Genomic DNA, 16,177 nt, shown 5'->3' with positions numbered 1-16,177 from the left:
GAGCGACTGAACTGAACTGACCTGAGCCCTTCCCGAAACCTTAAAATTATATTATCTTGGGCTCTGGGAAATGCCCATTATGAATCCTTCCAGAGGAGATTGTTAACGCCACTGGGCTCTCTGAATTGTTGATGTGTTTCAGGGTTGTGGAATTAATGAGTTTTAGCAATGGGTAAGGAAGGGCATATTGCTTTAAGAAAGTCAACAGGTTCACCCCCAGAGGAGGCCTCTTCATACTGGCTAATGGGGGGCGTGATGATCTCAGAAGCAAATTGTTGCATGAGAGCAAACCTCACTCAAGCCACAGGTACTCCCCCAGTGTCTCTGAAACTGGCTGTCAGTGCAGATCCTCGGGATACAGTCTGGTCCATTTAAAGAGACTGACCGTGGAAAGAGTGTCCCTGTGATTTTACATGTAGAGTGGACCCTCCCTGAGGACACGCACTCCTCCTGGCAGTTTCAGAGCTGCACAGAATGTGTGCACCAGGCCCTGTGTGCTAAGCAGAGCTCACTAGAACCGGGCTTCCCAAAGAGGGTTTTGTGGAATCAAATTTTCCACATGATTGTAAATGGTTGGGGTGGCAGCGAGGAGTTCTGAGGTCAAATTGGAAAATGTTCCAATAATCAAATACACAGGTTTCTTTGTTGTAAGACTCCCCAGAGACTTTAATGTGTTTAGTGTGACTTTCTAGGATGAGAATATAGGATATATTGTTTCCTAAACTTATTTAACTATAGAGGTTTGTTTTTGAGTAACTCATAGAACTGGTAATTCAAAGAATTCACCTTGAGAAGCATTGTTTGCTATTATAAGACCCATTTTAAATTGTCCTGGAACAAAAGTGAAAGTGTTAGTCGCTAAGTTGTGTCTGACTCTTTGCAACCCCATGGACTGTAGCCCGCCAGGCTTGTCTGTCCATGGGGATTCTCCAAGCAAGAATACTGGAATGGGTTACCGTGTCCTCCTCCAGGGGATCTTGCCAACTCAGGGATAGGGATCGAACCTGGGTCTCCTGTATTACAGGCAGATTCTTTACCATCTGAGCCACCAGGGAAGCCCCATCCTGTCTTAAATTGTCTTGGAACAGAAGGTATAGATAAATAAGAATATAAAAATATTGAGGGCAGAGACTATATCTCATCTGTGTATACCCCAGAATGAACACGTGCCTGGCATCCAGTAGGTGTTAAATAAAGTTTGTCGAAATTAAGAACAGAATTATCCAATTTGAGGTTGTTTTGACCTTCTCTATTGGGTGATGGTACTGGAAGGGCCTAACAGAACATCTCATCCAAACCTTCATTTCATATTGCGTTAGCCAAAAAGTTCATTTGGGTTTTTCCGTAAGATGTTATGGAAAAACCCAAGTAAATTTTGTGGCCACCCCAATAGATGAGGAAATTGAGGTCAAGAAAGGACAAATTACTTTGCCAAGATCCCACAAGTTAGGCAGGCAGAACCTAGGTCTCCTGCCTCATCCATTGATCCATTTCAGCTCAAATATATGGAATACTGGCTTTGTGCAAGATACTAGTTTAGGTCCAAAATTACCTTTGTGGAGGTTACATTCTAATGGAGGAAGTAGACCTTAAACTATTGCAAAGTGAATTATTTAAGTATGCTTGGGACAGTTGCTCTTGAGGACAGAGCACTAGGAAAGTCTGGTGGGCCTGGCCTGGGACTCGGGGGCCCTGAACCCATCTATCTGACTGCTTCCTGCTGAGCTGAATGTTGGCCCCATGACCACAGCATTGGGTTTGTCTCAGCTCTCTCTGGCAAGATTTGTATTTATGAGGACCATAGCTTTGGACCCAAATGTTGAACAGTTTGGACTGACAAAGTGTTATTTTCTGATTCATGAGTTTTGTAGTGAAGTTGAACTGATACAATGTTAAAACAAATAAGTCCAATAATAATAATAGCAGCTATCATTTGTTAAATGCCTACCTGTGTTATCCACTGTGCTAAATAATTGGTATACATTATCCCATTAACCTTCTTAACAACTCTTTTGATTGTGTATTAGCTCCATTTTACAGATAGCACAACTGAACTTGGAGAGTTAAATGATTTGCCAAACATTACATGGGATTCCCCAAGACTCTGCCTGCCAGTGCAGGAAACACAGGTGTAAACCCTGGATAAAGATGATCCCCTAGAGAAGGAAATGGCAACCCACTCCAGTATCCTTGCTGGGAAATCCCATGAACAGAGGAGCCTGGCGGGCTGCAGTCCAGGGGGTCGCAGAGTCAGACATGACTGAGCAACGACGAAGTCAGATGGTGGCACTGGGATTTGAACTGTTCTGTCCCGTTCCAAGGTCCACATTCTGTTATAAGATTTGGTTCTTATTAAAAATGTAGGATTAAATGGTGTGAAATTGACACTGCTTTAGACAATCAGCGTCTGAAAAATGTAACCAAAAGTTACTTAGTTCTGGAAATAATATATGTAGAATGTCTAACACAGTGGTAAGCCATAGTAGACCCTCAGTATGTGGCAACTGTCTGTGTCATCACTGTCCCGAAGCATCTAAATCAGGGCTGGGCAGACTACAGAACACAGACCAAATCTGGCTTATCCCGTCTTTATAAATAAACGTTTTGTTGGAACCCAACCATGCTCATTGATTTACAAATTGTATGTGGCTCCTTTCAAGCTATAATGGCAGAATTTGGTAATGACAGAGCCAAAAAGACCATATGACTCACCAGGCAAAATAGTCAGTAGCTGGACCTTTACAAAATTCTTTACTGACTTTGATCTAGGTAATTGCCTCAGTTTTCTTTTTGCCTTTCTATGGCCCCTGTCTGGGGTTATGGATACAACTTATGGTATGATAGTCCCTCTACTCAAACTAGAGAGAAAGCCATGACATGTAGAAGACTCAGATATTGTGTTCAAGCTGTATGTCAGGCTTTGTGCATCATGCATACGTTATCTTATGTAATCCTCCCAGCAGCCCCATTTTATAAGTAGACTGAGGATCAAAGGAATTAAATAAGGTGCTTGGGTGTTCCGGTCACTGAGTGGCAGAACTAGCCTTTGATGTGACTCCCAAGCTTGTGTTCTTATTCAAGAGAGATTCTTTGTGTCTTACACGAGGCTCCACCTTGGAACAAGAGAAAGTATCTACTACTATCCTTAACAATTGGACCCTTGTTCCTTTTCAGCCTATGAGGCTTCATTTAAAGGAAGTCTCGGCTGGATGGACAAAGTTTAATGGGACTAATGGAGAAAGAGGGAGCCTGTAGATGCTTAGATCAGGAGTGGCTGAGGTCAGCTCCTGAGACAGAATGCCTGCACGTCGCAGCACTGCTCCTGTGCTTCTCAGCTGCTGTCTCGATTTCTTCTTGGGTGACCAACCTGGTGTCATCCCGCTTCTCCCAACAGGCTTCTGCCAGGCAGAGACCCCATAGTATACATTCGCTTCAAAGCTTCTGCAGGAATCCCTCCTGGGCTGGGCGTACACACTCAATAAATGTTTCGTCCTTTGAATGGAAAACACAGTGGCCAGATTGACTGGTGGCTATGTTGACCATCTCAAGTATAAATGAACATGTTCTTTTCTTCTACTTTGTAATACCAGTCAAGGATAAAAAGGCCTTGAAACACTACGGTTTTAGATTCTAATTGATCTGCCATTTAGTGAGTGCCTACCTTGGCCTAGGCCTTGTACCAGACAGCCGTATCCATACTTGTTTCGTTTAAGAGTAATGGGTCAGTTTTCAGTTATTTCATGATAGAAAATTCAGTTTATAGCTGTATTTGTAGCAGTTTGCTGCTCTTAATAATAAAACAAATTTTATAGATGGCAGAGTGCTTTCACATCCATACCTTCCCCTGAGACTGAGCAGGGCCAGAAAGACTCTATGGAAACACCTGGTGAGGCGTTTTTTGATGGCCCCTCTAAGAAAGGAGTTGGCAGATTTGTTAAAATGAGGACTTGATGAAAACCAAGCAGCAAAATAGAAGCTGGAATGAAGCATGTAACTTAACAGATTCTCGAAAAGCTGGTAAGCAAAAACCTGCAAGCTTACTGGAATAATAATAACTCCCACCTTATGATCTAGTCAAAGCAGAACTCGGGCAGAGTCTAAATATTGCCTGACCCTCCCTGATTAAATCATCCCAGCCCTCGCAGACAGATGGCCACTCCTGTGTTTGGTTCCCACCATATTTTGTACATCTCCCTCAGGGCACTTAGCAGTGAAATATTTTGCTCATACAAATCTGTCTCCTTTGATAGGCTGCATGCTCCTCAAGAGTAAGAACTAGGTCTTATTCATGTCTCTACCTCCAGTGCTAGCCCAGAGAAGGTGCCTAATAAATGACAGGCAGGCAGACAGATGTACAGATGAACACAATTAGGGGCGAGCAGCCTGCCTGAACCTGCACTGGCATTCCCAGACAGCCCTCGTTAGGCGTGCTCGTGGCAGTCATCCAGGCTGCTCCAAGTGGCTGAGGATCAAATGGGAAGAAAAAGACCCCAGGACTTTTCCTCAAAGCAAAGACAGTTGTTCAGGAGGAAATCAGACAAAACAAATGCGAAGCCGCCGAAGGTCCCACATGATGGACCTAGTCCCAAGGCCTGAGAAAAGTACAGCCCTTTAGAATGAGACCCGGATGTGCTGAGGGGACAAGAGGAGTAAGCAAAGAAGATGATCATTCCTTTGTTTTAAGCAAAACAGAGGCAGGAGCAGCTGGGAAGAGTGAGCAAGGAGTGAAGAATCATCCTCAGAGCTCCCCTGGCCAGATTTGGATATGCCCACATCCATTGACTCTGGCTCTAGACTCCTGATCGCTTTGGAAAGAGGGGTTTTGGGTACAGAAGGTGTGGGCTTCAGACCTAGCCGAGCCACCTCCTGACAGAGCCACATGCTGACCATGTGGTCTTAGCAGGCCTTCCACCTCTGAGTCTCAGTAGCCTTAGAAGTGAGGGGCAGTTCTAATGATAGACACCCCCAGGTACCGAGGGCATCAGTGAGCTGATGAATGTGAAGGCCTTTTGTGAGCCGACAGGTCGAGTGTGTGTGTGTGTGAGCACAGTCCGCGCCTGTGGCTGATCAGACCCTGATTCTGGCTGCTTTGCCTTGCAGAGGGTTGCCCTGGCCTGTGCAATGGCAACGGCAGATGTACCTTGGACCTGAACGGGTGGCATTGCGTCTGCCAGCTGGGCTGGAGAGGAGCTGGCTGTGACACGTCCATGGAAACCGCCTGTGGCGACAGCAAAGACAACGATGGAGGTAGGGCTCTGGCACCCCATGGGCCCCGTGCGTCTCCAGGGCAGTGGGAGACAGAGAGTGGAGGGTGGGCATTACCCCGAACGAATAGGCCACCAACCCACCAGCTGTCCAGTCTAGGGGGTCCTCAGGGTAGGACCTGTCATCTAAGGAATGAGCACGTTTGACTCGTTGTTCCATTGGAATTAATTAAACTGAACTGATGCAAACAAAATCCGTTGCCATCTGACAGCAAGTGCTGAGGAGAAGGCATATGAATGAAGGCATTTTCTCATAATGCATTAATGGAGTGAGTTCCCTAGCAAAGTTATGAGATTCCCCCACTGGAAGTGGAAAAGAAGAAGCCACCCCAATTCTGTATCACAGAAAGTGCCAGAAAGGATGCTTCTCCAGGGGGAGGGTGGTTGAGTTACCTTTGGTCGAGGTCCCTTCTTCTCTGATTCTGGTGGAAACCCTCACCAAGGGTCCTGGGGGCCACCTTTACTCCCACACCTTCTGTCCCTGTGGGTTTGTAGTAGAATTCATCTTTGCTGTTGGGTTTTTTTTTCCCCAAGTGCTGGGCAGTCAGAGCCCTGAGGAAGAGAGGCCTATTCTTGTGGAACATGTATTAGCTGAGAACGAATAGGCCAAGATTCTAATCCCAATTCTGTCTTTGGCCCTCTGTGTGTCGCTAAGCAAGCCACTCGAGTCAGTGGGCCTCACACTCCCTACTTATAAAATGAGGCCCTCGGATCATAAGAGCCCTTCCAGCCTTTATCTTAGTCCTAGCATTAGCCTTTGTCTATCTGTTATGTGAAACTTGGATAAATACAACCACAATGTGCTTTAGTTTCCTACTTGGAAAATGGGATGATTCTTCATGCCTCTACCAATCTCAGGGAGTTATTAGGAGAATAAAAAGATATACCAAAAACATATCGGAACATTTAGCCCTTCCGTTCAAATGATGGCCTAACCGTTGACCTCATCAAAAAGATGTGTTTATGCAGCTTCCATGTTTATGCCAAGGGACTTTCTGGTCTAAAACTGCACAGAGTAGAAAATCCAGGGCCAGAGACTCAGAATCCCAAGCTTTGGGAACCTTCTACTTAGTGCAATTCAACAATCTCAGAGCAGCATGAGGTCTGAAAGGCCAGTGTGTGCCGTCATGATTATTCTGGTTCATTTGCCTTAAGTTGGCTCCAGCAGCTCTGGGCTGTTTCAGACCACTGGTCTTTGTCCGAGCCCCCAGCTTTCAGACCTTATATCTGCTGCCTGAATCCAGGAGGAGGCCAAGCCTAATGCACCCAGTCCTCAGCCCCGTGGAGTAATTTTCCACAAGGAGCACGTGGGCTTGGGCCACGGTAGGCAGGCAGAGACAGCAGGTCCATGCTCTCCTCCTGAGACCTTACAGGACTGAAATGTCCCTTAACATGAAACTTGCAAAGCTCATTAATTCTTCTGCTGCATAAATACCCAGAGTACCCTGTTAGGGGGCCGGGTCCTAAGCCAAGCACAGGGATGAATAAGTCCTGTCCTCACACCCCAGGAACTCAAATGAGGGAGGGAGACCAAAGTGAAGTACTAATGGACGGTGAGACATGCTGGTGCAGAGTTCCATATTGACTGTCGTAGGGGTAAGAAAACATTCCTCAAGAAGGCCATGCTTGAGTAGGCAGACTTTATTGGAAAGGAGAGGGCTTTCCATTTGGAGAAAACATCACAGGCAGACCAAGGGCACCATGTAGCCCTGCCTTCCGGGAAGATAAAGGACAGTCATCTTTTCTCTTCATAGGAAGGAGATGTCAACCTGATTATCTCCCTAACTGCCCCCTTCACTTTGCCTGTATAGACACAATTCCATGACTAGCAATGACATTCATGTAGTTAGGAAAGAAAAGGAGAGGAGCCGTACCATGAAGTCATTCTCTTTTCAGAAATCCAGGGTGTTGGCCAAAGCCTTCAGAAGGCTGTTGAATATCCGGGCAGCAAAAGCACTTGGTGTCCTTGAGAAATGCCTGAAGAAGGTATACCTCCCCAAAATGTACATCCCAGAATAGATCATAAAACAAGGTCCGTTTACTCCCTCACATGAAGCACAGTGCCCATGTACCCTCTGTTCACCGTCCTACAGAGCTAGCCTCCCAGGGCCCGGACTCCCCAGGGTTGACAAGGTGGGTGGGTACACAGGAGCCCAGAGCCCCACAGCCCTGGAAGAGCATCTCATCATTGGAAAGAGAGTATCTCATCTGGCTGAGCCAGACCCCAGGGGAACAGAGCCTTCTCCAGCTGTCGCGGAGGCGAAACAGCAGGAAGTGGAAAAGAACAGTCAACAAATCGCCAAGTGCAGGAGAATATACCTCTTCCATCTGCGGAACATGTTTGGACTGGAGTGAGCTTTTACATACTTTCTAGCGAAGCCACACTGTACTGTACTGAGTACTGTAACCTGAGGTCACTCACTCAGCAAACATTAACTGAATGTCTCCTCTGCATCGGGCCCTCTCCTGGGTTCTGAGACTTCAGAGACAAGTAAGACGCAGTCCCTACCCTTGTGGCGTTCACAGTCTGGAGAGAGAGAGAGAAACAGCACCCGTCGCAGGTGCAGTAGAATCATGGCAGTGATAAAGGAGCATCCCTCAGGCAGCTGATATTATCAAATGCCTGGTACCCTCCTGGGAACTGTGATGTCCCATGGGGCTTCCAGCCCAGCCAGGAAGACATCCATGGATCATCCTGGTTGGGAAGACAACTGGCTGGGGGGACCACACTGTTGAGGGAGCTTGGCCTTGGGTTCTGAACTGCAAAATGAGGCAACAGCCCCCCTCAGGACCCTCTCAGTTTGGTGGGCTCCCTACCCATTGGAGGAGCCAAGACAGAGGGGAAGGGGGGGTCTCTCCGTGTTGAAGGATGGCACAGATGAAGCAACTACAGGAGTTAGGCTGTCCCCAAGTGTTGAAGGAGGCAAGACTGTCCTCCCTGGCCCCTCTGGGTCTTGGCCAAACACGGGCAGTTTTAGTGGAGGGAGAAACACGGCAGGCTTTACCCGGCAACATGGGGTGAGCCAGAGTAAGCACTTGGCTGTCAGGTTCGGTCAGGCACACGTTCGCTGGGCTCCTGCTATCTCCCAGGTCGCACGCTCCTTTCTCAGAGGATATAAAGACCAGTGAACATGGCCCAGCCTCTTCTCCCTCAGGGAAGCTCACAGTCATTTGTAAGAAATTGTTATCCACACAAACCAGATCTAATGGAGGCAGAATGAAATGAGCACCTTTATTTCAGTCATGATGTGGGACACAGCAGGATCCCAGATAAATAAGCCATAAAGTGAAAGTGAATTTGCTCAGTCATGTCCCCGACTCTTTGCGACCCTATGGACTGTATTCTGCCAGGCTCCTCTGTCCCTAGGATTTTCCAGGCAAGAATACTGGAGTGGACTGCCATTTCCTTCTCCAAGGGAATCTTCCCAACCCAGGGATCAAACTCGGGTCTCCCACATAGCGGGCAGACTCTTTACCATCTGAGCCATCAGGAATCCCTAAATAAGCCAGGGTGGAGGGGAAAAAAAAAAATGTTAGAGTCTCGCTGAGAGAGTGCTTTGGGCTGATGTGACTCAGGGGCTTGGAGAAGGAATTCGCAGCAGTTAACGTAACAGGACTAGAGGAGACAGAGAACACAGACTTGAGCTCCCTCCTACTGCCCCGGCCGTTACAGACAGGGAAGCTGGGGCCCGGAGAGGGGATGTGATGTCGTACACATCAGAGTCGCACAGAAAGTCATTAACACGGCTGGACTCGCACCCGAGACCCTTGAGCCATTCTGTGTGATCTCGTGGGCCGCCGCCCCGTGGTGTTTCATCTTCCTCCCAGACGTGTAGTGTACTTAGTCCAGTCTAAGTAGGCTGCAGTAGTACCGCAGAGAGGACCAGAGGATGACTGATAGCTCATAGAAGCAATTGTGCACCCACCCAACGACACTGGGAGGCGTCTGGTATTCTGAAACCTTCACTGTGTCCTTATGATGAGGAAGCTAGGGCTTAGCAAAGGGAAGCATTTGGCTCAGGTCATACAGCTATCAGGGAGCAGAAACTGTATAGTCCCTGGGGTCTGGCCACACAAGAGCTTTTCAGCATGCCTGGACCTCAGACTCACAATTCCATCATAAACCTAACCACGGCCCTGCAAGTTATCTGAAAACTCCTGGCTTCTCTTCTTTCCCAATTTGCTAGGCTTAACGCAATTCTTTACAAATGAAACTTGAACTTCAAGCTTCATTAAGAAAGCTGTTGCAGTGGTTTTTAACTGAGACCCCCAAAAACGTGTTTCACAGTATGGCTGAGTCGGGTTTATCTTTGTTGGTTTGTTTCTGTTTTCACTTACGGTTGTTGTCTAGATTTTAAAGCAGAGAATAGATCCTGAATGTGAATTAGTGACTCCCAATCTCTTAATCCGCTGTCAGGGCTGCCAGTCAATCTAACCTGCCTCCAGTTCACTCCAAGCCCTGGTTGGTGAGGGGCAACAGCAGGGCAGGCTGGCAAGCAGAGACCCTGACTCACCATGAAAGCCAGTTCCTCCATGTGGTACCTTTGACAAAGAAGACATGCCCTATGCTTCTGTGCCCTTCAGAAAGCCCCCTGTGAGTGCTGTCGCGTGTACCTTCTCACATGTTCTCACTGACCGTCTGAGGGGGCATGTGTGCCCATTTCAGAGATGGAAAAACTGTGGCCCAAAAATGCTTGGCGTTGTTGTTCAGTCACTAAGTTGTGTCCGACTCTTTTCAACCCCACAGACTGTAGCAGGCCACGCTCCTCTGTCCTCCACTACCTCCTGGAGTTTACCAAAGATGCTAAGTGACTATAAAATAAGAATAATAAGGCCTACCTTGCAGGGTTACTGTGAGGATTACAGAGGGTGTATTTAAAGTGCCTGAGAAGCAACGTACCACAGTGATTAGAAGCAGGATCTGTACCCAGACTGTCTGGATTCAAATCCTGGCTCCCCCATTTGCTGGCTATTTGACCTTGAGTGAGTTATTCAACTTCTCTGAGCCTCAGTTCGTCACCTGCAAATGTCATCTCTCTGTCTTGCTCCTTTCCACCTGTAATCACAGAAGTGTGATGATTATTATAAAATAAATACATATTCATATATTAATAACTTTTAAAAACTAGAATTATATTCTCTATAAAATTTTACAGTCTACTGTTTGGACTTATTATTAGACTGTATTTTGCCATATCATAATATATCTTGACCTTTTTCATCTTTTTAGTTAAAATTTGTATTCCAAACTGTTACATGCTTACTGCTAGAAGGAAAAAAAAATTCAGATATACATAAAGGAATACAGTAGCCATCATTTAGAGAGCATCTCTAAGGGCCAGGGGCTGGGCTGGACACTCTGTCCATAGACTCCAGCCCCTCACGATGCACTTGAAGAGCAGACGCTTACAGGCTGGGAAGCTGAGGCTCGCGGAGCTGATGAGGCTTTGCCAAAGCCACACCGTGAATCAGTGGGAAAGCTAGGGTGCGAATGGAAGCTGTGCTTAAAAAGAAGCCAAAGAAAGGAAACATCCACTGGAATTTAAGCACCCATACCCCTTGTGATAAAGATCTTTAAGCAGCTTCAAAGTGTGTTCATCTCCTTAGACTTTGTTGGCCCCGTAAAACAATCATGGGTTGCAATTCAGATCATTGATAGAAGCAACCTGGAAGGAGAAATTTCAGGAAAACTGAGAACAAAGCTCCCTGTCCTCCCTTCTCCTCCTCATCTCCCGTCGTTGGCACATAAAGCCATAGAGTTTGGCCACACTTCAGACTATCTCTAAACCACGTTTCTTGTGATAAGAGACAAGAGAGAAATTGACCTTTAAAAATCCTGCATTCTGAGGAGTAGATAAAGATTTTGCAAGTCTTTTCACCGAAGGCACAGAATTTATTACAGCAGATGACAAAAGCTTCTCCCAGCTGTGTACAGACGGGGAGGCACATTCCACCCTCCACCCCCCAGGGCCTCCCCAGATGCTGCTCACAGCCTGCTATAAAACACGTCTGGGGCCAGACTGCAGGCAACCACGAGATGAGATCGGCAGGTGGGCTGCCGAGCCCGGGGAGGAGTTAAGCCTGCAGAGAGAGCCGGCTGGACTGGTTAGATACTGTCCACTGGCCCATCGGACTAAGGGACCATGCACCAACTCTGATGAAAAGAGTTTGCTAGGCCATGAATTGCCCACACCTGCCCCAGCTCTGCTCTCCTTTCGGCTTCTTCTTGCCCATCCTTCTAGTTTCAGCTTGAGCATTCCGTCTTCCAGGAAATATTCCAGCCCTCAGCCCATGTTGGGGTCTCCGCTTTGGGCTTCCACAGCCCCCCCACCCCGGCTTCCTTCTTCCCCTGCACACAGTTATCTCACTCTGACTCGCCACACTTGGGAGTCCTTTGGAGGCATGACAATTTTCTTCCTGTCTGTACAGGGCCTAGTGCAGGGCCTGCCAGCCATGTGACAGACGCTGAAGGAACAGAGCAGACCTCACCTGTGTGCCTCCTTTCTAAGGAGAGGAACAAGCTCTTCCTGGGGTGGGTGGTGAGGGGGAGGAGGGATGACTTCCATCACACCCTGAAGCCCTCAATGGGCCCAGTTGAACTGATAGAGCTGTTTGACTTGGGATCCTCATGCACTCATTATTCATTTCTTCATTCATTCAACAAATATGCTCATGGTGCACAGGGCACTGTGCTATATCCATCTGGGATAAGCACCAAGTCACGTCTGCCCTCTGTGGGTGGGGGAACAGAGCCGGGGGAACCAGGATGTCCAAGAAACGATGGAGACAGAGATGCAGACCGTGGAGTAGGGCCTGAATTTGGAGACAGAGGAGAGACCAGGGCCCCAGCTCTGCCACTGCACTAGCGGTATGATATTTGGGTTAATCAACTAACCTGACCCCAGTGTCCTCTTTGTAAAGATGAGAAGGCCAGCTCAGTCACCACCTTCTACAGAACCCTCAGAATGTCACTTTCTGTGAACATTCCAGCAGGCAGCCACCAGGGGAGATGGGCCTGTGGTGTAGAAAGGCCACAAAGTGACTGTCAGGAAGGTTAGCCCCAGGGTCTGCCCTCCGCCCTCCTGACTGATGGGGACACTTGATAGCAGAGAGAGACTTGGTCACGTGAGGTCGCAGCATGCCCTGGCAGCTGTGAAGATCACAACACAAACAGGGAGCCGTTGCTGGTCAGGACTCCGACGGATGGCACAACTCTTCACTCATTCCTGTGGGCGGCACCCCTCTCTGCAGAGGGTGATGGACACCAAGGCTTTTTTCATTGAAGTTCTCACGGCTGGAAGGTGACAGGCTCAGGGAAGGAACCCTGTCTTCAGGCTTCTAGCCTGGATTCTTTCTCTCCGCTTGCCCCTCTCCAAGGTCAGGGACACGCATGGGCAGGCTGGGCACTGAGGAGGAGTGCAAGAGGAGATGGCACGGCCCTCTTCCTCCAGGGGGTAGCACGGGACGGACACTGAAGTGTGAGCAGAGCCTCGCTGCACACACCACGTGGCGTCTCGTCACCGCGGAACTTCATGTCCGAGGGTCAGGAGAGCAAGAACTACTCTGGAATGGTCATTTAGTGCCCCAGAGACGTGGCTGCCTTTTTCTTTTTTTCCCAACCTACCCTTCCTTCCTCTTCTTCTTGCCTGTCTTTTTAATCTCCATTCTGCCTTTTTTTCTAGCTGTTTCCTTCTCCCTTCCCTGTACCCCTCTCTCCCACCAGAGGCCACGGCTGGGTGTGGCGTTGCTGAACGGCCGGAGCCTGAATGGCCTCTGACCCTGCCTCTGCCCTTCTTCACTTCCACTATATAAGGAGAGAGAGGAGGCCTTAGAACCATATGGGTAAAGGGAATTTCTGGAGGAAACGTGTAATTTCCCCCAAGTTGGAGTTTTAGGGTTTAGGAGGGCTTTATTGAAAATTTGAAAGAAGTAGAGGAAAATCTTCTCTATTTTCCTGATGAGTTTGGGAGTTTTGCTTCTGCTGCTATGATCACAAGGGTCTCTCAAGGAGAATAGTCAATGCAGGAAACATAGACATAAGTCAACCAATGTGTGTATAACATACAGTTAAGTGAGATGAGAAGTGCATGGAAAATCTAAATATCTTTGGCCAAAACCAGAGAATCTTGAAAACCATATATTGCTGTGTTTCTAACCTATCCCCAAATTTACTTTTCTGTCCCCACAATATACTTTTTCCTCTTACTATGACTTTTCTAAAATTTGTCATCCATGCTGAAGAAGCTGAAACCGTGCAAGAGTCTCAGTTACTGTGAGCAGCTGCACGCCCTGCTGCAGGCTGCCATATGCTGCATTTGAAAATACAGAGAAGGGTTTGCTTGGAAGCTGGTCTCATATACTATGGCTCTGATGAGAATCTTGTGGGCCCTACTCATTTTAAAACTATTGTTATGTATCTCATTTAACTGTGATGGTCTCTATTAATGGGGTTTAGCCCACATTTACAACTCAGGAAATATTTGCCGATTGAATGATGAGGGAGCTTCCACATAGGGAGGTGTATGTGGATAGCATTCTTGGCCGGACATTAATCACTCTGTGCTATGAAGCCTACAATAAACAACTCCACAGTCCCAGAGTCTCTCATAAGAGCACAGTGTATGCTATGTCCCCATTCCGGAGAACCCCAATCTTCAAGTCCCCTGGGGTCTCTGCTTCCCTAACTCATAGGTGTGTTGCTGTGGCTGTTTCTCTGATTCAGTTCTCCAAGGCCAGACAGACTATCTGCAGAAAGAGCTACCCTGAAACATGGGCATAGGGAGGGCAGGTCTGTTACTGGGATTCCTGTTCAAGGGAAGCCTCCAGCCAGGGGCGAGTAGTAGCTCCTGTCTGTCCAGCCCTTGCTCAGCTGCTGGTCTTCATGCTAAGTGTGCCATGTCCATGATCTCACCTAATCCTCCCAGCATCTCTGAGCTAGGTCTGACTGTTCATGTTACAGACAGGTGAACTAAAGCTCAGAGCCCTTACGGAGACTTTAAAATTTCTACCGGAATAGTCAACTAGATCATCACCAGGGCCCTCTCACCACAAGAAGCAGCAATTTTGTTTAAGATTCATTGCTGAATTTGTTTTTTTAAAGGAAAGAAGTAAGGGGTATGGAGAACCCCAGATTCCAGAGGCATGGATGAAGCTGGAGGCTAAGGCAGTGGGTGGGGATCCTGAAATGAGTCAGCCCTGGTCTCTAAGAGCTCACTGTGTGGGGAGGGAGACAGAGAACATGAGAATTACAGTACAGGGAGATGAGTGCAGTGGAGGTCACCAGGGCACTGGAAGAGCACAGCAAGACTCATAAAGTCGGGTTTTCCACTTAAATAGTTCCTACATCCCTTCAGGAGCAGAGAACTTTTTCTGTTTCACAAAGAACTGAGTTCAGATTCCGAGTCAGCTTCGTTTCTGACCGACTGTGTGATCTTGACCAAGTTACCTTACCCCTTGGAACCTCTGGTTCCTTCTCGTCCAAAATGAGGGGAGTGGTGGCAACAGTGGCTACTTCACAGAACTGGGAAGATTCACTGACATTTTTCTTGAAAACATGCCTTATAAAGCATTTAGCACAGTGCCTGGCCCTCAGTAGGGCACAGCTGTGATCATCATCATCGTCATTTAATACAAATATTAATAATAGTCATTCCTGGCTAACCTTCCAGCCAGGACCAGAGAACAGGAAACCGTTCTTCCAAGGTGCCACGAAGCAGAGTGTTTATAAAGAGGTGAAAGGCTGGTTTCCAGGGACTGCTCCAGTGGTAAACAAGAGCAGGCAGGAGCTAATAAAATTTCAAATTAGCCATGACTTTTCATGGCCCTTCAATTGTGCTGGCTGATTTAATGGTCAGCATCCCTGCTCGCCGGGATTGAATAATGGAGCATTTCTGCAGAGTTATGGATGCGGCAGCTGAATCTGTCATGCGAACATCAATAGCAGAATGCAAATAACCCTCAGCTCGGGCTGTAATTATGTGTTTAAGCAATGTCTGACAGGGGCAGCCCGAGAATGTGCGATGGGGCCAGTCGACCGCAGGAGAAGACAGGTGCTTGGCTCAGCAGTTAGCTGGTGGACATGGGAGCTGGGCCAGGAGGCACATGGTGGGACCCGGGACCCAGCCCAAGTGAGGGGAGGCCTCTCCACCACATCTCTGGGTGGGTCTGGCTGGGAGCACACACAGGACAGTTGGCCCCCCGCTTTGGGGAGCCATGTTCTAGGGTCAGGAAGAGAAACTACCTCTTGTGCTGTGCTTAGTTGCTCAGTCCAACTCTTTGCGACCCCGTGGACTATAGTCCACCAGGCTCCTCTGTCCATGGGACTCTCCAGGCAAGAATACTGGAGTGGGCCATTCCCTCCTCCAGGGGATCTTCCCAACCCAGGGATTGAACCCACGTCTCCCGCATGGCAGGCGGATTCTTTACCATCTGAGCTAACAGGAAAGTCCACCTCTTATTAAGCACTTATGATGTATCAGGTACTCTGCCAGATTTGAGGACATACACTGTGTTTTTCACTTAAATAAAAATTACGTGAGTAACACTCTTACAAGTCACAGTAAGAGATGTGACAAACTGAGGCCAAGAGAGTTTAAGTAACCTGACCAAGGTCACACGGCAGTAAGTTTCAGAACTAGGATTGGACCTCTGGAGCCCATGCTCTGTACCTTGTGCTGCTCTCAAGGAGGGCATAGCGGATAGACCTTAGACACCAGGCAGAAGTTGGGAGAGAAGGAAAAGGGATTTTTTTTGTCCCAACTTATTAAGGAAAAAACCTGGGTTTCAGGGAGGTCATGGAGCTTGCCTGAGGCCACAGCACCCTGACACTAGTAAAGAGGCTTAAGGGTGCCTATTGTATATGCAGTAACCCTGTGGCCAGCCTCTACATTGTAGACCCACGGAGATGAGTGAGG

At 47.8% G+C, this 16,177-nt stretch overlaps 1 protein-coding gene across 1 annotated transcript in view; it reads left to right on the top strand.

Annotated features, from left to right (window-relative positions):
- Positions 1–16,177, top strand: part of TENM4 (teneurin transmembrane protein 4) — a 787,800-nt gene that overhangs the window by 667,019 nt on the left and 104,604 nt on the right. Inside the window, exon 17 of the mRNA XM_055416091.2 lies at positions 5,101–5,247. Within this exon, the coding sequence (XP_055272066.2) occupies positions 5,101–5,247 (147 nt within the window). The remainder of the gene's footprint in view (positions 1–5,100; positions 5,248–16,177) is intronic.

Source organism: Moschus berezovskii, chromosome 25, assembly GCF_049115385.1.
Source record: "Moschus berezovskii isolate FMDL1 chromosome 25, NW_MosBer_1.0, whole genome shotgun sequence".
Lineage (NCBI taxonomy): Eukaryota > Metazoa > Chordata > Mammalia > Artiodactyla > Moschidae > Moschus > Moschus berezovskii.
The sequence above is the reverse complement of the archived record's forward strand: the minus strand, read 5'-3'. Positions and strand labels throughout refer to the sequence as shown.